The sequence below is a fragment of the Tachyglossus aculeatus genome, chromosome 25 (assembly GCF_015852505.1).
Source record: "Tachyglossus aculeatus isolate mTacAcu1 chromosome 25, mTacAcu1.pri, whole genome shotgun sequence".
Lineage (NCBI taxonomy): Eukaryota > Metazoa > Chordata > Mammalia > Monotremata > Tachyglossidae > Tachyglossus > Tachyglossus aculeatus.
Genome location: NC_052090.1, coordinates 16,646,198 through 16,669,498, shown reverse-complemented (window position 1 = coordinate 16,669,498; position 23,301 = coordinate 16,646,198). Strand labels below are relative to the sequence as shown.

General features: G+C 41.0%; 1 protein-coding gene across 1 annotated transcript in view; it reads right to left on the bottom strand.

Moving 5' to 3' along the window:
- Positions 1-9,599: 9,599 nt before the first annotated feature.
- TGS1 (trimethylguanosine synthase 1) overlaps positions 9,600-23,301 on the bottom strand; it is a 46,867-nt gene continuing 33,165 nt past the window's right edge. Inside the window, exon 13 of the mRNA XM_038766660.1 lies at positions 9,600-10,112. Coding sequence (XP_038622588.1) covers positions 9,954-10,112 — 159 coding nt within the window. The 3' untranslated portion in view covers positions 9,600-9,953. The remainder of the gene's footprint in view (positions 10,113-23,301) is intronic.

The following is a 23,301-nucleotide window of genomic DNA, read 5'->3' as shown; positions in this document are numbered from 1 at the left end:
TACTGGGATCTGACATACAAATGGATGTTGACAACATGTACTTCCCAAGCGCTTAGTACAGTGCTCTGCACACAGTAAGCGCTAAATAAATACGATTGACTGATTGATTGAAACAGGGCATAGTCACACAGAGAAAAATTGCCTATGCCCAAGGCTGAGATAGGTCAGGGATCGTGTCAACCAACTCCACTCAAATCTCCCAAGTGCTTTGTAAGTGTTCTGCACACAGTAAGGGATCAAAAAATATCACTGATTAATAGGTTACATTGCCATTTCTCCCATGGCTATTTCAGTGTGAAACTTTCATGACCGGTATGGTCAGACCTGCAAGTTCAAATATTGGCTCTGTCCGTAACTTCTTGTGCCTGTACCTCAGTTTCCTCACTTGAAAAGTAAGGAGAAAAAAGTGACGGACTACCTCACTGAATTATCATGAGGAATGGCTGTAAACTGTTAATTTCTCTTTAGGAATTAGGACAATGTTCCTTTATCCTCAGCTTCCCTTATTTGCTGTTGACTACAAATGCTTTGACTGTTTCGGGCGGGCCGTACTGGGCAGGAGGATCAAGAGGAGAGTTGGAGGAAAGATCGCCAACCTGAAAACTGTTAAATGGGCAGCCACTATCTGGAAGAGTTGAGCAAAATTTACAGACCAGGAGCCACGTTGGGATTTTAACTTATGACTGGTAATATCAATGATATTTATTGAGCAAATACTGTGCGCAGAGCACTATACTAAGCATTTGAGATAATACAAGTTAGAAGACAGAGTCGCTGCCTACGAAAAGCTGACAGTTTGGGGAGGAGGGTGCGCAGCTGGACACAGTAGTATAGATGGAAAAAAAGCCACAGCTTTCTGACTGATCTGTATCACCTACATTTCCACATACTGTTAGGCAGAAGATCTCACCTACAGTAACTCAAAGCTCAAGTTAATTACAAATATTACTCTCAGATAAGCTTTGCGGGCCGGGGGACTGCGGAACAATAGCTAAGAAGATCCTGCTCTTCTCCTTTCAGATGGAAGATACATTTGAAATATAACCCACAGGGCAACTAACTCCTCTTGTAATGCTAAGGAGCTTTGAATGAGAGGAAAATGGTCAATTGGGTTTGGAAAGTCCAAAGCTGCTATCTCTTTGTATCATTTTATGGGACATTAGCACCATGGTGCTAAGATCCTAGCACCAACTGTTTACATTAGTCAGACGGTTTAAACACTTACCCAATAACTAAAGCCAGTGACTAGTGCCAAATAAATGTCAACTGAGTCTACTGGATCCAGCCAGAGAATGACTGTCCATTGTCATTGCTGGCTTATTTTCTTTTCTATAAATAGAAATGGCTACTTAGAAGAATTTCTCTACTGTTTCTCCAAAAGTATTAGTATTTCTCACAAAGTATTTCCCAAAAAGTATTAGTGATACTTACTGAATGAATGGCTCTAGATTAGGGAATTGGGAAAGTATAAAAAGAGGCAATACACATTCCCCGTAAGGCGCTTACAATCTTATGAGGGGGACAGAAAAAAAATATCTGCCTGTGGCTTTTTGTTACAAATATTTTTTCTAATAAAAATAGTTAAACCCCTGGGTTTCAGGGAAAATTCAGAGATCTCAAACTCCAAAAGCTGCTTGCCAATAGCTTTCCTTTGGTTGCCCGGACAGCTTTGGCTTGAGTTCTTTAATTTTCAATCCACTGAGATTTAGGTCTCCACTAAGGTTGGCTGCTTTCTTAAATGTTCTGAATTACCGAATGGCTTTGAATTATGAACAACTCTGGGTGTGCTGTGGACGTCAATGGAATATAAAGTAATTGAATGAATTGTGTACCCAGGGATTGGCTTTGAAATGTTTCAATTGTTTGGGCAAAGAGAGAAAAAGGAAGTGGCAGTACAGAAGGTCAGAGTAAAAGAGCCAAACTCTGACTAATGAGAATAGAAGGGATAGGGCAAAGTGGAGGTAACATAGTGATGGAAAAAGATGGGAAATATTGGGTCAAGGATGCCTGCACTATAAAAGGAAAGAAGGAAGAAAGGAGATCATCCTGTATTAAAGGAAGTAGCTGGACAAATGGAAACAACGGAAGCAGCATTGCCTAGTGGATAGAGCACAGGCCTGGAAATCAGGTCATGAGTTCTAATCCTGACTCTGCCACTTGTCTGCTGTGTGGCCTTGGTAAGTCACTTCCCTTCTCTGTGCCTCAGTCATTTCACCTGTAAAACGGGGATTAAGACGGCGAGCCCCATGCGGGACAGAGACTGTGCCCAACACAATACTTGTATCCACCTCAGCGCTTAGTACAGTGCCTGGCATGTCATAAAAGCTTAACAAAACCCACAATTATTATTACTAAACTTGATCTGGATATTTAATCTTTCCAGGTATAATTAGTGCATGTCAGAGATACAACGTCAACTGGCCAAAGCCAAATGGAAGCCAGGATTTTATTGACTTTGGATTGGTAGTCAATGTGAGGACATTCCAATTCCTACAATAACTTTCCCATCTGGTAATCCTTAGGGTCTGCTGCAGTTAGCGTCGGGATCATGCACTCCCTCTCTTTCTCACTCTTTCAGTCCAGTCTGTTCCTTTCTTCCTATCTGCCACTGGCCAAATGACTGTCCCTGTGGGAGCTCTGAAATCCTGTGGGATCTTCATGTGGCCCCATATGAGATTCTCTCTTCTCTCCCACGTCTCCCTCTCTCTTGCCACCCATCAGCCAAAGTACCTTGCTTCTTCCAAATAGACTCTCTTGATTACCCTCATTTTTCCCCTCACACAAGAGGCAATCGAGAATAATTAGTTCAAGAAAAAATAGAAAGTACAAACCACATAACTACTGGTCAAACAGGTAACTCTTGCTACTATTTACTCCTGTATTTTTCCTCACTTACCCTTTAGGCCCACTTGGCAGCAATCCTACCTCCATAATACCCTGACCAGAGCCCAAAACACCCACACCAGGGCACTTAACTGTGAGAGGCACAGTAAACTCATGACATTCATAATTCAAATAATGTACATACAAATCATCTTCAAGGAAAAAAAAAGAGGCAAAAATTAGCCTATGTCATTTGTCATTCTAGAACTTTTCTCAACCAAGACAAACACATTACTCTTCAAGCTACTGGCTGTTGCTGTCCTCAGGATCGGAAAGGAGAAATGGTCCATGAAAGGGAAATGATTAGAAAAAGGAAGTGCTTCCTGGGTCTTAGGATACTGGATTTGAAATCAGGAATCCCGCAGTCTATTCTTGAAGTTGGTTCTCGTGCATTGTGTGACGGGAGCAACCTCAATTTCTCTATTGGGCCAAAAGAAGATGGAACAAGAGGGTTTGCTTTTTCTGTCAGCCAGGATGATGAAAAGAATGATCGTTGAATGGAAATCTCTCTGAGCAAGGAGCAAACTCAATTAAAAACTTGAAGGGCTGAAATGGCATAAATGCAAGTTCACTCTCTTTGGCTGATCAAACCAACTCACTGAACGGGAGATCCAAACAACTCGGGCCAAAAAAATCTGCTCAGGCCTGCAGGGTCCAGGAGGTCCAGGCTGCTCCTGTTTCAAGAGGAGATCTTCATTGCCCTTTGGTTTTACAAACTATGGCTTGAGGCTAGTTTAGAATAAGTGGGAAAGGAGCAAATCCTAGTTTAATTGTGATTCAGATTTTCTCTCTCACTTTAAATGACTAAGGACATCTTAAGGTAAAATTTGAAGAGTACTGAGGACCGTAAGGGAGGAGAGGAGGGTAACAGATGAGATGAGGGAAGAGTAAAGGCAAAGAGCAACCAGGGAAAGCTTTTTTGTGCTCTGTATATGGCCCAACATTAACTACAAACATGAAATTCAGTTAATAAGACTGTCCCAGAAGCTAGACTTAGAACTCAATTTGGACTACCATTAAAGATGACTTGGTCTTGAAGATGGATTCATTCTGACTTCAAGATCAGTGGCTTTAAAAGGTCTAGATTAGGATGTGAATCGTGTCCTTGTGGTTCCAAATTATATTAAACTTGTACAATACTCCACTCAAAAAAGGAATTGAAAACTGATGGCCCAACAGGACTCTGGATTTGACATCAGGCCCTTTAATGTTTTGAGAGAAGTACTAAATATAATTTTCACAGAATCTGAGGGGGATGGAGCCTTAAAAGATTACAGGTCCAGATCCTCAAGACAGGCTAAATGTTTCATCCGCTTAGTTTGAAGGGACACTTCAGGGCATATACTCAAAATGGAAAAAATTGAATGAAGAGAGTATTGGGCTCTGGGTGGATGATTAAGATCCCTCTTTGGATAAGTTACTGTCTAGCTGTCCAAGTCATTCTGCTAGTCAGTTCTCTGGCCCTCAGATTAATCAAATGCAAAATTAGGTCAATCAGAGGGAGATTTGGAATCAATCAATGCTTTTTATTCATCTCCTGTTTTCTCTTTCTACTGTTAATTGCTTACACCCAATTTCCCTAAAATCTGTGTTTACATAATTTGGAGATCACATGATGGGAAAAATAAGGGACCCATCTTCCCACCTGATATAACACAATCCAAATGCTGACGTAATAGATTTGACGTAGGAACAAATGTTGTGCACACGCACCTAAAACAGTGCTTGGCACATAGTAAGCACTTAATACCATTATTATTATTATTATTATTATTATCAATCAAGGTGTGATATTGATAATACTTATCAAGCTCTGTTTCAGCCTTATTGTACTATAGCAGCATACAGTACCTTGTGGTTTGGGCAACGTAGAGCAATAAAAGTGAAATGGAATATGTAAAGCATAATACAGGAATCTGTATTACAAGATGTCAGTCATGGTGTCATTCAACCCATCTGTGTTCTCATCCATTGACTCTCTCATGAATTGAGGTTCTTCAAGAACACTACTTCTCCAATTTACAGTAGTCCCTATACTTACAGCCTGACATTTGCTGTACAACACTGGGTTCAGGGCAGCACCAAACCACTTCCCTCATCAGTTCCCAACCGATGACCCAGATCTCCTGCAGATGAACTGGAAAAATTCTGCTGTAATTGCCCAGTAAAAAAGAAAACAAATCAACTCCAGTTCCCTTGGATGTTCTCAGCCACAGTAACGGGATGGCCTGAAAGACAAGTGGTATTGCCACCCCACAGAGAGGAAGCCCTTCAAACTACCTCTTGTATTTTCTCTACAAGCACTGGAACACATGCCAGAGAAACTGTTCTTTCTTTTGTCACTTGCTATGGGTCCACAAACATATCCTGGGCCCATTTCTTTGCCATACTTGGTAAAAAGTCCAGTGGTGAAAACTATTTTATTGTGTTTACAACACGGTTGGAAAAAAAAGTCACAAGAACCTAAGCAGATGCCACCCATTACTAAGGACAGTGTGAGTCAATACTCAGTTTTAGCCCAGTGAAAACGAGATTGAAAACCAGTATTTCTCTGCCCCATTTAAGCACGGTTAATCTTGATAATGCCAATGGATGCTTATGGAATAATGGCAGGAGGACTGCAATGTCCATTTGATTTGGGGCTTTCTTTTAACTGGTCTCACAATCAGGTGCCTGCACATTTGAGCCCGTCTCTTCACACTCGGCAAGTGGAAGCAGCGTGGCTTAGCGGAAAGAGCCCAGGCTTGGGAGTCAGAGGTCGTGGGTTCTGAACCCTGCTCCGCCGCTTTTCAGCTGTGTGACTTTGGGCAAGTCACTTAACTTCTCTGTGCTTAACTTAAAATCTAGTTAAAATCAATATCACACCTCTGTGTTCATGTGTAAAACGGGGATTAAGACTGTGAGCCCCAAGTGGGACAACCTGCTTACCTTGTATCTACCCCAGTGCTTAGAACAGTGCTTGGCATATAGTAAGCGCTTAACAAATGCCATTATTATTATTATTATTGAGGGATTTCTTTATTTCTCCACCCCACTCCATACTAGACTCTAATTAGCTAAGAACCCGGTCACTCGGATAATTCAGGGAGTTCCCCCTAACATTATCAACAAAGTAGATGTGTCTCTCCCAAATGCTCGACCACTGACTCATCCCCACTGCCCATCAGTCCCCCTCTTTCCCAGAATATTGAAACAACAGTTGGGCCATTTCTATCCCTACGGGGCTCGGCAGCCTGATGAGAACTCCATCCATCCAGCACTGAACTATTTTTTCCAATCCAACCTGGACCCTAGTTCAGGGTTCCCAGTTACAAAACCCAGTTGCTGTTTCACCTGCTGGTACTATGATGGGCTACTTTAAGTGTCACTTGGTTCACGATGAAATTTCTGAATCATGGTGAAGTCCTGCCATGCCTCCACTGTTGCAAAAGCATTTAAGAGCCCAATTTCTGACTGACCCAAGCCAAACAGGTTACAGAGAAGCTTATGGCAAGTCTAGAGTATTATCTCTAGAAGTAGATGGAAGACATTTGTGCTCAGAATGGCACTTTATGTCATTCTAGAAAGGGGACTGATAAGTAAAGCCCAGTTGCGTGGAATGCACAGGACTGAAGTGAGTTCAGATATTTGGGATAATTTTTTTTTTATATTGGCATCTTTGGTCAAGTATTTGGTCTAAATTGAGCCCAGCTGAGCTTGCCCTGTTAGACCTGTATGGACCTCAAGGTCCATTCCCAGGGGCTCATGCTCCCATGTTATTCTTGGATGAGGGTCTGATAGCTAACGCTGTGGACTGCAATACAGAGAATAGAAGAGTACCTGTTGGAGGGAAATTTAGCTGGGGCTCCTTGGAGAGATGAGAAGGCCTTTGGAAGCTTTAGGAGATGGAGAGAGGTTGGATTCAAAATTCAGGCCACCCTTGTGGGTACAGGTTCCAGGGTCACTCCAGTAACAGGATGGATCTGTTTTTCCTCTCCACCCAAACCACCAACATCCTGGTTAAATTCTTGCTATTAGAGACTTTAGGCTCTACTCTACCAGCTTCAGTCTAAACTCCATGCTGCTGTCTGAATCATCTTTCTGAAATGTCCCTTATCACCCACCCCTCCGCTCCTCCGAATAATAATAATTGTGGTACTTGTGAAGTGCTATGTGCCAAGCACTGTTCTAAGCGCTGGGGGGGATACAAGGTAAACCAGGTTGTCCCACGTGGGGCTCACAGTCTTCATCCCCATTTTATGGATGAGGGAACTGAGGCACAGAGAAGTTAAGTGACTTAAAAGTCACACAGCTGACAAGTGGCGGAGCAGGATTAGAACCCATGACCTCTGACTCCCAAGCCCGGGCTCTTTCCATTGAGCCACGCTGCTTCTCGAAACCACTAATGGCTGCCCATCTCCCTGCACAATAAACAAAAACTCCTCACCACTGGCTTCAGAACTCTAGGGGCTTTCTTCATCTCATCTATCAGCTCTTTTCACCTGCCACTCCCAACGTCCACTTACGCCCTGTTCTCGACTCTCACCTTCCTCATGCAGTTCCTGCAGTCTACAACTCCACAATCACCTCTCTACAAGACCACAGCCTTCCTAAAAATTCCACTTCCACCAGGACACCTTCCCTGATCAATTACTGTACATATATATTCAACTGCACATTCAATTACTTGTTTTGATATTTCATCCTGGCTCCTACTTTTTTTATTCATTTTCTTCCCCTTAACCTCACTATTTGAAGATCAGTTTTGTCCATCTGTCCCCATTAGATCATAAGCTCCATGTGGGCAGGGATCGTCTCTTGCCATGTGATCATTGCGGGGCATACCATTCACAGGTGCTTCATGAATGCCACTGATTTACTGACTGATGAAACGCAGAGCTGAGGTACAGGATATTTACGACTGAGGTGAGAGTTGGAAAGTTGTTCCCAGCAAAACAAAATCCTGTTCCCTAATCACATGCCGGGTTCCAATCCCGAGCCAAGATAAAACCTTTGGCAGGATCCTAATATTCGCTAGGCTGGTCAATCCCCTGACAAGCCCTCTCTTCCAAAAAGGCACAACCCTTACTTTAGGTTGAGTTGGAAAACTCATTTTATAAAAAGCCCCCAGATCTTCGTGACTACTTACTAAAAAAAAAAAGTACAATTTTTTTAAATGAATGTATGTGCATTTTTGCTACATTCAGGGCTCAGTTTACCTGGAAAAATGGAGCCATCAAACGGGTTAGCAGGGTGAGAAGCAGCGAGGCACTTGCTCATTCCTGAAAAGAACTTCACTGGGCCTAAAAGAAGAAACCTGTTTTAACAAGATGAGTTATATTCAGTAAACTGAAATGGATTATCATGGGTCTAAATGAAGTTACATTTTTTAAACACTGCTTTAAGAAAAAAAATATTTCCAAGTGCCCTACCCCCAATCCCACCTTGACTACGCAGGTCTTCATTCCCAGCTGATTTTGTGGGAACATTTTTGTAGAAATAGTTCTCATGAGCTCACAGTTTATGACTATGAAGAATGTCTCCATTTTCATATTTACACTTAATTGTCCTACATCAAGACACCCATTAAGGAAAATTATTATTGTAGCATTCACTGGTTTCAACATTGTACAATTTCTTTCAACATAATAATGATGGCATTTGCTAAGCACTTACTATGTGCAAAGCACTGTTCTAAGCGCTGGGGAGGATTCAAGGTGATCAGGTTATGCCACGTGGGGCTCACAAGTCTTCAACTCCATTTTACAGATGAGGTAACTGAGGCCCAGAGAAGCTAAGTGACTTGCCCAAGGTCACACAGCTGACAATTGGTGGAGCCGGGATTTGAACCCATGACCTCTGACTCCCAAGCAGGGGCTTTTTCCATTGAGCCACGCTGCTTTTCTAGGGCCTCTCTTTCCCAAATGACACACACTGCCAGACAAACTTTCCCTAGTTGCCTAACAACGTTCTCCATGCGCACCTTCCGGAACAGGCATCCATATCTCTGTTTGAGTCTCCTTATGCAAGAGTTTTTCTACATACGTGTAATTCTTACCAGGTGTATTTCAATATCTGCATTCTTAGGGATGTATCCATGTTTATCAGTCTCCAATCTGTGTCTGATGTTGATTCCCTTGTTATCTATGTATGTGGAGCAGGTGTAATGAAGAACACAGGGGACAATCAAAATGACAGGGAATGGAGAAGCTCCATTTAAGGATAAGACTGAAAACACTGGGGGGTCTAGAAAGGCAAAGGTAACATCAGGAAGTCTGTGGAATTTTTGTTCATCCAATTCCACACCAGGATAAAGAGTAACCTAGGGAAGCTTGAAAGTGGTCAATTAAAAAAACAAAAACAAACAAAAAAACCCCAATGAAACACCTCGTCACCCAGCAGCCGACATTAGCATCAGTTCTAAGATCACAGATGGAAAGATTAAGGACGCTGTATGACCTAAACATAAATACCAGGATGGATGTCAAGAAGGATCATCAGTTCATGGTTCCTCTGCTCAAACCCAGAATCCTGGGCTGGCTGGACAACTGGTCTAACTCAGTGATGGTATTTCTGATGCTCTTATGTTTGGGCCAGTATGTTTGTGTCCCTGGTTTCCTATACATCTGAGTGTCTTTCGTTGCATTTGTGTCTGAATATGTTTTTCAGAATGGGTGGTCAGGGGATGAAAAGTGACTGAGGATGATAAAATTTAGGGTAATTGAGGCACGCAAATGTTCTCTTTCTTTCACTGTAATTATAAAAAAGCAGGATATAAACAACATTGTCAAAAGTTTCACAATTGAATTACAGCAATTAACAACAGATATATTACAAAAAGATATATTGAAATGTAAATGAGAATATTAAACAAAAAGACAAGCACTTTACATCCCAGAAAGCGTGAAAATAATCGGAGCTAATCTCAAACCATTTTATGGCCAACAGATTCTTCTCTACAACACCTTTACAGATGCCCAAGCCGTATCTATTTTATTTTATATGTTGAAAAATCACTCGGAGACCACAAAATTAGTTCCGGGTAAACGTGAATGAAACCCAGGTCTTCTGAACTGCTTGATTTGTAACCATTACATCACACTCCCTCCCTGGATGTCATTTGAAACTGGTGCTTGAGAGGCAGCTCTTCGGATTAGGTCACCAAAGTATGCAGTGATTGTCTTCAATTTGTTGTTTAGAAAATTCTGTTCTATCTCCACTTGTCCTCCAGGCCCAGCTAAGGAAGCCACCTAAAAACCCCCAGAAACAGAAAAAAAAAAACGGAACTGAAAAGGGTCACACATACATAAGCACAGTTTCAGAACAAACTTTTCATTCATATTACTGATCAAATAACAGGAAGAGGCTGACTTCAATCCTGCCATAAAACAAATGGACATCTGAACATTCATGGCTTCTATACAACAACATTAAATCGCCAGAACTGTACTGACTTGTAGTATGTACCTCCTGCGATTCCTTACACTTTGATAGTGTAGCCGCAAAGTGCACTGGATGTTGATTTTTGACTCCTGGCTTCCTTGTACTGCTTTTCTCCTCTACTTAAGCCCTAACCTTACACCTAGACCTAAAAATGTACAAAAAGAAAACCCGTAGCTGCTCTTTAAGGCATCAGGCAAAACCTTAATTTAGGTTTTTGTTGCTGTTTACAATTGTCTTGTTTCAGAATGAGACTTGTAAGGCACTCTGAGTTCCTTAAAATAAATAGAGCTGTAATTCAGAGATTTGATATTTCAGAATAGAAGCAACATGAGTGAAGACAAAATGCTTTATGATAGGTACCCTGTACCTACGTACCCTGGCACCAAATTTATATTCCGATAACGTAAACCAATACCAATGAAACACTATTCACACTGGATGCCTCTCTGTATCTTTTCAAAGTTGTTATGGGCAGAATTCAGCTAACTATACAGAAGGAGGGACTTCAGAGAAATGCCAAAGAATGAATGTAGCAAGTACTGGACTAGGCGGATGTCCACAAAATAATCCACAGTTTTAGAGATTATGTCCTAGTTTTCAGTACTCCTAATTTCAACGCAGGAATGTTCTAGTGAGGCCGGGTAAGCAATCACATATATGAGTTTTCTGCAATTGTGGGGAAATGAGCCACCATTAAGGAGTAAATGAAACACCCTAAGAAATTGAAGCTGTATTTTCAAAGAAAACAAAAAAAATCAATCCAGAAACCTGGTTAGTAGATTAACAATTATTCTTCCTTCTCTGTACTTCATGCAGATTGCTCCCAAACACAGACACACAAGACACCAATTCAACATCTACTGAAAAATCTAAGTCAATACGAGAGACAATTTTGGAAGTCTTAAATCAAAAAGAGTCCAAGTTAGCAGCTGTTAGAAGGTGGAGTTCATAATGCATCACTAACAAGTTAGTTTTTACACTTGTTGAACTTCCTCATCTTACTACTGGCAACAAGTCACAGCTAAAGAAATAGGGAAGAAATAACACATTTATCTAAAACATATTCCTAGCACTTCATCTGCTGCAACGAGGCAATAAAAACTGCCAAAGTTATGTGAAAGGAGACCGATTAGGTTTAAAGCTATAGTAACAGATAAAACCAAAAAAATCAAAACAAAATCTTACCAGTTATGATGTTATTTTGGGAGACAAACACCACTACTTGCTAATAAGGAACCTAGCATTTTAAGTGAAACCAGAAGCTGCGGTAGTTATAAATAGCTCAGGACTTTCAAAAGGGAAAATAATCAGGAATGTTAAATAATCCTTCCTAAATTTGGTATTTTAATATATTACTTTTGAGATTAGCTTCATTTGCTGTTACTACCCTTGAGAGTCAGAACAACAATGAAACAAATTTCTGGCAATCTTATAAGTGTATTTGCCCCAGAAACCCTAATATTTCACACATTTCCAATGAAGCAGAGCAGGAATTTTAAGAAAACCAATAAGTTCTTCATATTTTCATGCAGGATCAAAACATGGTAACAAAAATTGCTGTCAGATGATTTCCATGTGTGACTAATGAACGTACTCCAAATATTTTTAACCAGAAAAGGACTTTGGGAAGGTGTGCCGGCCCCAGTTCCCCAATAGTCCCACCAAGGACGAGATAAAGCCTACGTTTTCCTTGGGTGATTTTAGTGATGTTGTGAAGGTTAAACTGATGGGTTTTGGTGACAGACGAATATGTGGGTTCAATGAGAGAGATAAGTCAAGGATAATACCAAGATTATGCCACTTGTCTGCTGTGGGGGTTTAGGGGATGGGGAATTATTTTGAGAAAATGAATTCTGACTTTCTTCTGACTCACCGTGGGCAAGTTTCCTTTGTGCCTCTGTGTCCCTCTCTGAAAAGAGTTTTAAATGGAAATGTACGTAACTAAAAAGGATTATTGTTTAATCAAAAATCCACTCCATTTGGTGGCATGACTATTGTTGGTGGAAGACTTCAAATCCTAAGGTCAGAAATTTTGCTCTAATTTCACTTACTAAGAACTCTACCTTAACTGATCTTTCCTTCTCCATATCCTTTAGGTGTGCATATTCTTCGCTGCTGATACATATACACATATACAAAAATAAAATGGCTACACATATTGCTGCCTATGCCTTTTATTTTCTATTCAAATCACTTTTAACCTTTTCACCGTCACAGTTCAGCAGGTTTGTGGGCACCATCTATTTAATATGGAAAAGAAACACCTTGGTTTTATTCAGAATTGTTAAAAATTTGCTGGATAAGATTCTCTGGAGGCTTAAGCCTGCAAGGTTTTTTCAGCTCTAAACAATCAGGGACGGTAGAATAATAGCAAACAATCCTAACTGAAGTAATTACAATGGAAAAATAAAAATGCAGGATTTGACTACAGGCAAATTAAGCCAGACAGAAATGAGTAGGGGTTTCTACTTAGTTTACAGTTTGTGTCATGGCTATAACAATAACAGAAGCAGACAACTGAAATACCATCTGTGGAGAGAAGTGTACTGTCAAAAAGGGAAGCAGAACATTGTTCCTTTCCCATACAATATTTCCTTTGCAACATTCAATTACTAATTACATAGAGAGACAGAGTAAGTTGGAGAAAGGAAATTTCTGATCGAGAGTTTTGTGGCAACTGAAACAGGATATGGATGTTTCCTTTAGTGAAAATTAAAAAAAAATCAAATCTGTAGCAACACATCAAAATGAGCTTTTCATCAGTATAATCTGATTACAAAGAACTTTCACCTGACAACAGAAGGAAGATCTATCTATGAACTTGAGTGAATAAACCTTACTCCTCTTTTTCTAAGTTCTCATATGACTTTGTTTAAAGCCTCTTCAAGCCTTCACAGCTGTTTTCATTTCCTCCCCTCATTTCTTTTGTTCAAACATTCCCTCATTGATTAAAAAAATGCGGGCACACACAACAATTTATGGCAGTAGTATTATCCCCCCTTCCCAATGAAAAGGAACAAGTCTGAGAGATTTATCAGTGAACAACATTAATCAAACTGCACCTATGGTATCTAAATTTCAGAAGAGACCCAATCTCGTCTCCCACTTCAGATTCAGCAGAACGGCTATTTACATTGAGTCGCTTCACTGGAAGGTCTTTTTCCCTTTTCCCAGAAGTGGATATGTCGAAGAAAGCCTAGTGGTCTTAAATGTAAGGATTTACACTAACTGAAAAAGCTAAACTAACAGGAACATAGAGTAGTCCCTAAGTCTCTCCATTTCAGAGAACAGTCCCATCCACTGGGCAGGCAGTTCAGAGTGGGAACATCTGAGAACGATATGGATTCAGTCACTCACGTAAGGCGAATTTCAATTTATAATGGCAGAGACACCACGACTATTACTTTCATTTGAGGGTGTTTACTGGGAGAGCAGATGGGAGGGAGGAGGGAAGCAAAAACTCATTAATAAGGTTGGGTTAATTGGCAGAGTGAACAGTGCTAACACACACTTTCAAATAAACATGCCTAAGTACTTAAAGTCAAATGACGCTAGATGAGGCAACCTTAATGGGCTATTAGAAATCCAGTTAGTAATGGAGTGGGGACGGTGCTTACCAGAGTCCGCAAGCCTTCTGCTAACATTTTTGGAGAAGGAATACTGGGATGAATAAACCACACTGACTCTGGAGCGCTCTACTCTCCCAAGCACCCAATACACTGTGATCTGCACTCGGTGAGCACTTAATAAATACCACTGACTGATTAGCCTGCTCAAGTAATGGCACTGTTTACAGTCTTATGTTTATGCGTTTATCTACTGAAAAAATTAAATTGGAAGTTGCCTTGCCTTTATAATATACTCGGTTCGCGTTGTAATGTGTTGTCACATAATGCTGTATGAGAATTAGGGACTGCTCTTTCAACATGCATCCAGAAGAAACGTTTGAGTGCATGCTCACAGCACCTGTCAGAGATGCACAAATACTAAAGCAAATTCCCAACTCCTGCATTATGTGAAAAGTGAATCGGTTAGGAAAAAGAATCACAAGTTGTGTAGCGCAGATGCTGAGGGCTGAAAAGCAATAATAGTACAGGCCCGAGCTTGTTTCTTTCTTTAAAAAAATCAGTAATTGTAAAAACAATTTGCCTTTTGCACAGCACACAAAAAAATCATGCTAACAAACTTATTTTAAAGTTGATTAGACTCCATTTAGGATATTCCCTAAAGAAGAACAGTCTCACCAATGAAATGCTTTGGGTTTAAATGTAATAATAGAGATGGTCCCAAGCCCTTATACCCCCATCTCTTTATTTCAATGGATAGAGCTCAGGGCAACAGCCTGTTAAGGAAACCTAGTAAATGCTTAGCAGTGAATATGTGACCCAAACCCTTCTACAAGATCCTACTGAGGAAGTTAAATATATAATAATAATAATAATATATGTAAAAAATTATCAAAGAAACCGGAACTATTATTCACAAAGGACGAGATAACAGGCTTCTGTCCTCTCTGCCTAGCCCCAGGTGTGTCTGATTGCTACCACAAACACAAAAACTTTCCTGTAATGTGCCAGGGGGACACAAAAAACTCCAAAATACTCTGCCCCAAGGGGATCTATTCTGTATGAATTGTCTCAACTCGCAAAGTCCTTACAACTAGCTCAAAGAAACAATATCTACTCGGGAGAAGTTCATCTTACTGGAGCTAGAAATATTCCCAAATGTAATCTTTCATGGAAAGACCATTTCCAGGATTGAAGGGGAGAAACTGAAAATGACTGAGAGTAGAATAAATAGTAGTAGTATTGCCATCTACTGAGCACCCATTTGGTGCAGTGCCCATTACTGAATGCTAAGAACTGAATAAGTAATGTGTTTCCTATCCACAAAAAGCCTACAATCTAAGGAGGAGAAAAAACCAAAAATTTAAGAGAGGATGTTACCTACACAAGAGAGAAAGCTGAGTTTGGCGACCTTACCTAAAAACCTCCTACTTTTTATATTTATTTGGGCATTACAATGTTCGATACATCACTGTCTTGAATGCATGTTGTTCTGCTAGGTGGTGTGCATTTACTATGCGCTTTGGCTGGAACATTGGTAAACAATTAAGAAATGTTTGTCCAAAAATGCAAACCAGTTGAGATACGGAATGCCAGTGTCGGAAGATACATCTTGTGTGCATGTGTGCAATGTCAGGCATCTTTAAAACCAAAGGATGAATTTTCCTTAATGTGGGGTTTTGCAAGACTGCAGCCTCAGCGTTTTAGAAGAACTGGGTGCACATGAGGCACATTTCTCCTGCAAGTACCATTTGAAAACTCAATCCCTTTCCATTTCTCTAGCTGAAATGTAAAAACACATTTAACAGAAAATGAAGCACTAATCTTTGTGGCCACAAACAATATGCACAATTTAGGCCAAACAGTGAAGCTATATTTCACAAAATTAGTTTAGCCAAATTATGTAAGTTAAAAGGCCATGTTTTGTTTGTCAAAATCCGCTAAACTTATTTTTCAAGAAACAGTAAAAGCTAGTATTTTGACAAAGAAAAATACCTATCAAAACAGTCAGTTGTTCACTAGGTTGTTAACTGAGCATGGAAATAATTACATTTCATGTTTTGGTCCAAAGGCGAATGATTGCTAATTTTTTTTTTTTTTTTTGGAAAAGCTGGAAACCAACTTCTGTGAAACTAACCAAATAATGCCTATTTGTTGAACTCTGGATAAAACTACAGCGACTCAGTCAGGGAAAATATATTTCCCCTGAAGTTTTTGCCCACTTCCCTAAGGCCAGACCCCAGGATTTGTGGGCATAGGACAAGTGCTTTTTTTAGAAAGGAATTTTATGGGGAGAAAACTTAACTGTGCCCAGACTCACCCCCATGGGTAAGTCCTGACATAAACTGCTAAACCAAAGGAGTTCAAACCTGCATTTTCTTGGCCAATTATAAGTCACTTAAATAGTGTAAGCACCCCCAAGTGTTGGGATTTACTATCAATCAATCGTATTTACTGAGCGCTTACTGTGTGCAGAGCACTGTACTAAGCGCTTGGGAAGTACAAGTTGGCAACATATAGAGACAGTCCCTACCCAACAGTGGGCTCACAGTCTAAAAGGGGGAGACAGAGAACAAAACCAAACATACTAACAAAATAAAATAAATAGAATAGATATGTGCAAGTAAAATAGAGTAATAAATATGTACAAACATATATACATATATACAGGTGCTGTGGGGAAGGGAAGGAGGTAAGATGAGGGGGATGGAGAGGGGGACGAGGGGGAGAGGAAGGAACTAGTAAGAGGTTCTGAACAGAAGAGGGGAGCTGCTCTGCTCCAGCACTCAAGTTTGCAGCCAAACTAGATACGGCATGATCGCTGATTTCCCTGTGAATGCCCAGGTCTCTGCATGGACTGATGAGTTCATCAGAACTGCATTTGTTATAATCCCAGGTTCGGCAGCTAGTTACTACATTGATGCCAATCAAACTTTGTTTTTACAAGTTAGACCCCATGTAGGGTGAGTAGGGCTGGTTGGAGGCAGGGGTCTAATCAGGGCCATTTTTCCTGAGGGCCAGAGGGCACCCCCCTTACCATTCCTTCTCCACACCCTCCCCCGCTCCCAGAGAATAAGGGGAACAAGGACCTGTCTTGCTGGAGTTCCATGAAGCGTAGGTGGGATGACTGATGTACAATGTGGGAGTGGTGGGGTCTGGATGATCTCTACCACATTTCGGGATGAGGATTCACCACTATTCTACACAGGGGAAAACAAAGTGTGAAGCTAACTGAGTCTCCCGAAGGTGAGACTGATGGTAAGGTGACTCCAGATTGGGAAAATCTGTATTTCTCTAAACTCCTTGGGTACCTGGGGTCATGTCTACTTACTCTATTAGGCTTTCCTAAGTGCCTAGTCCAGTGCTCTGCACACAAATTCCACTGCTGGATTGAAATGATAGGTGGATAGCTTGCTTAGGATTTCTCCCACTCTTTGTACTGCTTGTCTGTTTCTCTAACAGGTGGTTCAGCTGTTTATTTTTAACCTTTAAACAAGTTCTAATTCAATCTGAGAAGGATGCCGCTAAAGGAGCCCCAGGATAGCCAATAGCTTAGCTTTGGATGCCACAACTGTCTCGGGATGTAAAAAGAAGACACCCCAATTTAATGAATTATGGTACTTCTTCTTGTGAATCAGACTTCACTTAGTCTGATTCCTCCTTTCGTGTGAACACTTAATCTAAAGTAAGACTTGTCCCTTGTTGATGGATCGAGACTGAAGTACTCAAATTCCTATCCTCGTGTTTTACACAGCACCACACGTTAAGAACACTAAGCCATCATGTTATATCAGAGTAATGTATCATTCTTGAGTTTTCCAATATAGTTGTCCAGGACCTGGATCTTAAGAGATTATTGGCTATAGGTGTAGGTACACATCTGCAAAGTGCTTTAGATCAAAGGGTTTCTTTAACATTTTTCAAGATTTATTTTAGTTACTTAAAAACACAGGGAAAATAAAATGGTGGTAAAAGGAACAAAGCTACAAAATTTTCCTAAATTCATCACAGATTTGGTTTTTAAATCAGATTTTTTATGGTTTTTAACAGTCTAATATAAAGTCTGGAATGCAGGCAGGGGTTTAAGCAAAGCCACATGGCATTAAACATTTTGATAGGAAAGGGTTATGTATTCCAATGGAGATATTCTCAGCACTCCCAACACAGGAATCTCAACCAAGACCTGTTGAGAATTGGGAAAATATGTTCCTTTAATCGCATCTAAATGCAAACTTAAATCAAAGATGATGGGCAAAAACAAAATGGGCCCAATGGAATGGAAACCCCAAGTTACCTAAGAGGAAGGGAAAGGAGCTCATTTTGGAGGTACTGAAAATGTGAGATGGAAAATAGCCTCGCTATCATTACCCTGGCTGGAGTGGTCTCTCAAACTGTTGCTTTTGACTGTGTTCGCTATTTGAATTCTCTTCCTATGAATGAAAAATAAAAGGGGCTAAATTAGAAGTCAGGAGATAGAAGCTTGATTTCTGACCCTGGTGCTTATCTCCAAATCCTGGGTTATTTGCTTGATTTCCCTCTGCCTCGTTTCCCTAACTTTTTCATTTTCTACAGTGACAATTAACCGGAGAACATTTGTCAAGCAGTCCTAAGAAAAACCAAAACCCTAAAAACGGCTAGCCAAGGATCTGGGTGATAGGATCAGGCTAGATCCTTACAGTGCTTCACAACAGCAGCTGTAAGCACTTAATGCCCCCCCCAACAAAATAAAATTTTAAAAGAGACGGCTCAGTAAATACCATCAATTAATGATTAGACCCGATTTTCTCCCTTCACCACTGAAAAGATAGGACTTCTGAAAAGGCATTAAATAGATTAGTGGTCAAAGCATCATAGTTTGTATTGCGAGGGTAATAAATCATCCTCAGAAAAGCTAAGGGTTTGTTTCTGTCATTAATCAAGGCAAGGCACAGTTTCTGAATTCTTCACTTTTACGGCATACCGTAAACATCCAAAGGGTTACGAATAGTATGGTCTGTCATACAGTCTCTAGACTGTAAGCTCCTTGCGGGCAGGGAACTTGCTTGCTAACTCTGTCGTATTGTGCTCTCCCACGCGATTAGTACAGTGCACACGGTAAACGCTTAATAAATACTACTGATTGACTGGCAAACACAGTAACAAAGCAGGGTGGCCTAGTGGAAAGAGCCTGGGCTTTGGAGTCGGAGAACCTGGACTCCAATCCCAGCTCTACCACATATCTGCTGCGTGACCTTGGGGCAAAAACAGAGCCAAGAGCTTAGAACAGTGCTCTGCACACAGTAAGCGCTCAAGAAAGCCCATTGATTACTTCTGTGCCTCAGTTTCCTCATTTGTACTCAGTTACCTCACTGAATTCAACAGCGGTTCTTCCTCAGACTGTGAGCCCACTGTTGGGTAGGGACTGTCTCTATATGTTGCCAACTTGTACTTCCCAAGCACTTAGTACAGTGCTCTGCACACAGTAAGCGCTCAATAAATACGATTGATTGATTGATTGAGCCTTGTGGGGGACCTGATTACGTTGTACTTACCCCAGGGCTTAGTACCGTCCTTTCACTCGTTCAGTCGTATTTATTGAGCACTTACTGTGTGCAGAGCACTGTACTAAGCACTTGGGAAGTACAAGTTGGCAACAGATAGAGACGGTCCCTACCCAACAGCGGGCTCACAGTCTTGACACACAGTAAGCACTTAAATATCATAATTATTATTATTACTATAAAGTTTATTTTTAAAGAGAATGCTAGTGGCAAGGGCTCAGAAAGATTCCAACTCACAGAAACTGTTTTGGGGGACAGATAAACACTGAGCTGATGAGAACACAAACCCAGTTAAGTAACTTCCAGCTATTATAGTATCTCTAGGTGGGTACTGAAGCAGTGGGCAGATAAATGCATATATATATATTTTAAACACACTATTTTGAACTTTATGTTGATTGCTACGAGTTTAGCTGTAAAACTCTTTGGCTTTCAGTGAGGTAAAGGAGTGTCACCTCTCCTGGCACCTTTTTCAGTGAAGAGTTGTTGCCTCCTGAGTGCTTCAATGTACTATGGGAAGCGAATCTACTGCAGAGGTTCATCAGTCGGTCTGCTCGAGAATCTGATATAATGGTTCAGATGATGCTGAGGATCCACAGGTCTGATTACTACAGTGCTCTGCACACAGTAAGCGCTCAATAAATACAATTGAATGAATGAATGATGTGGTGCACTGCTGCTGTTGGCTTTTTTACTGTTGTTAAGAGAGGGAGGAAAAAGGAAAGAGAAAGAAAGAAAACTTCAAACTAAGACTATGGGGATGCAGAGGGCATCCCCTCTCCCAGGCCTCCTATCCTGGGCTGGGACTGAACAGGTTGGGGTGGGAAAAGGGAGAAGAAGCGGGGCAAGGAGGGGAAGTGTGAAGGAAACTTTCACAGTGGGCCCTGGCCTTCTGAACCGTTGATTGATGTACTCCCCAAGGCCAAGATTATGTACTGAGATGCTGGTCTGCTCTTATCAAGAGAGATGACTTGATAATAATTATGGGATTTGTTAAGCGCTTACTACATTTCACGCACTCGGGTAGATACAAAGTAATCAGGTTGTGCCACGTGGGGCTCACAGTCTTAATCCACATTTTACAGATGAGGTAACTGAGGCCCAGAGAAGTTAAGTGACTTGCCCAAGGTCGCACCGCAGACAAGTGGTGGGGCCGGGATTAGAACACACGTCCTCTGACTCCCAAGCTTGTGCTCTTTCCACTAAGCCATGCTATGCTCCCTTTCTGGCAAGAGACAAGAAGAAGCCTGGGGCTCATTCTTCATGGTACGCACCCATGTGTAGTTCTCTGTAGGTCTGGCACGACTTGAAGCATCCAGGCTTCAGGAGAACATGCCCACTGGGACCTTAGAAAGCAGGCAAGGCAGTAGGGGAGAATGCCAATTTACTAGAAGGAGAGATTAAACCCTTATGGGAAAGCAAAGACCTCCTTACCGCTGACCATTCTGATGTGAAAACTTAATATTCATCTTTTAAAAAAAAAAAAGTAGTTGCTATTCTGAATGCCAATTGGCGTGCAGTGGCCTCTCACCCAGCAGAAGGCTGCGGAGGGATCACAGAGCTTCAGAATGCTGTAATTTAAATACAAGGTACAGGTGGGATGCACTAGAGCAGAAAGAGAGATATTGAGATTGGGTTAAGGTTCAAAAATAGATGTGGTTTTTCCCTCCCTTCAACAACTGCTATTCAACTGCAAAATAAGTGAGCTTCAAAGCAGCTTCAAAAATGTAACCTTTCTACTAAAATGGGTGGTTAGGAAAGGAAGAAAATAGATCTTCTGGCGATTTGTTTAATAATAAGATTGTCAGAAGTCAAAACAACATTTAGGATTTACATAGCAAGCCTTCTTTTGCCCAATCTAAGGCATTTCACAAAGACTACCAAGTTCCACTTTCATGCTCTCTCCTCCAGTGATGAACAAAACCAAGGGAGTAGGAATGGTAGTACGCCTCTGCTACCAAAGGCGTAGGTGTACTAACATGAATCTTAGCTCCAACAAAAGTAGAAACGTTACCATCTAAACCCATCTATGGACCCCTGATCTATGAATTCACCAAAACCCTCTTTGAGCCAAAACATTTTTCCCTGCTCCTCACCAACTTTTCTCTTTACTGATGTGCTCTAGATGGTAGAGCAAATTGGCTAGCTACAGATCAGACATGCACATAATAGTGAATTAAAGATACAAGTCAGCCCAAAACTAGAATCCTTTCTCTAATCAAGCCACCTTGGAATGTACATAGGTCAAGAAAAGGACACAGAGCTAACTACCATGGGGCAAGGAAGAAAATTAATTTTCTGATCCATTCTCCATCTTCAAGGCAACACTTCAATTTTAAGTTAACTTCAGTACTAATTTGCTTTATGAACTCTTAGAAACTCTTGTGAAATTCTGTTAAGACAGAAGCAATGATCATTCCCACTAAACGGCTTAAAGCATCAGCTGGCATTACGATACGTGCACTGCATTTCCTAAAGAACAAAGTGGAGAATTCTTACCACTTCTCTATCTGAATTAAAAACTAACCAAAATATGCAAAAATTGTCTGGTTTTTTTTCTTTTTCTTTCTTTCCTTCCTATTATTTATTGGTATCATTACTCCCTCTACAGGTCGACGAAAAATCAATTTAAAAAAAATAAAGAACCTAGCAAATGCCATTTGCTTTACACTGCCATGGACAGAACTCAAGTAAGCCAGCACATTATTTGCATAGGGTTAACCACTTCTCCCAAGCCAAGAAAAGGATGCAATCATTTACCTAGAAACAAGCTCCTATTTACTTTTTAGAATTGGCTTTAATGTCATGAATTGAGGAATCAGAGCATTCCTTAGAGTTAACTTGAAAAATGATATTAAGACATTCAAGGTGCCTTCTGCATTTACTAGAATTCAAGAGTACACTGAAGATATTGATTAAGCAAAGGTCTCAGGAAAGCTTCTCCTGAGATTTCATAGTGGATATTAGCGTATCACTGTAGAAGAATTATAAGCAATGGGCTGTGAGGTCTTGATCATGGAAATAGCATTGGCCTCAGTGTTTACAAATGGGGCCCAGATTATCAAAGAACAGTGTGTGGGTTTCCAATATTAGGCAGTCCTGGGACAGTGGAAGGATGATAGAGGTCGTGTGATGCATTAAGCCAGGGTTAACGACATTAAGCCTGGTTAACAAGCCCTTCTTTAGCCATGCAAAGTCGCTTAAAATAAACCTGAAAAAATCTGCTGGGAGATTAAGAGAATGGGGCGGGTGCCTGGATGGAGGGAGTTTAGTGTCTGTTAGGATTTGTGTATCTGGAATAGGTGTTTAGGTCATACGATAAAGGTAATATATTTAAAGAAAAATACTGTTCCACAACTAAATCCATTCAATTTGATGATTAAACCTACCACCATACGAGATTACTCACTTCTGGAGAAGGAAAGTACACCTCAGGGGTCAACTGGCTGATCTAGTATAGAATATCCCATGCAGAGTCAAAAGAGGCGGGGGAAGGTCAATTCTTATCCACATTTTCCATCTCCCCTTCTTTGTCTGAGCTGGCCAGAATGATACCCTGCTCTCCCCCGAACCCTTCCTCTGGCTTACAGCCCTACCTTCCCATCCCAGCCAGAATCACAGGAAGAGAGTGGGAAGGGGAAGGGGAGAGAGGAAGGAGAGAGAGAAGACAGTAGCCATTTGGAAGAGGACACAGCAGCAGCAGAAGCAGGCACCAGGGCTTCACACAAAAGAAACAAAAATGTTGGAGGGAGGCAGAGGGTGGAAACCTCGGGGGAAAGAGAAGTCACACGGAATAGAGGAGGGCAAGGCAAGTGGGAAAGAAATGGATGTGCCTGCAGTGATTGTATATAACACTGTGTACACAAGCTGAGATAAATCTGCAAATTAGA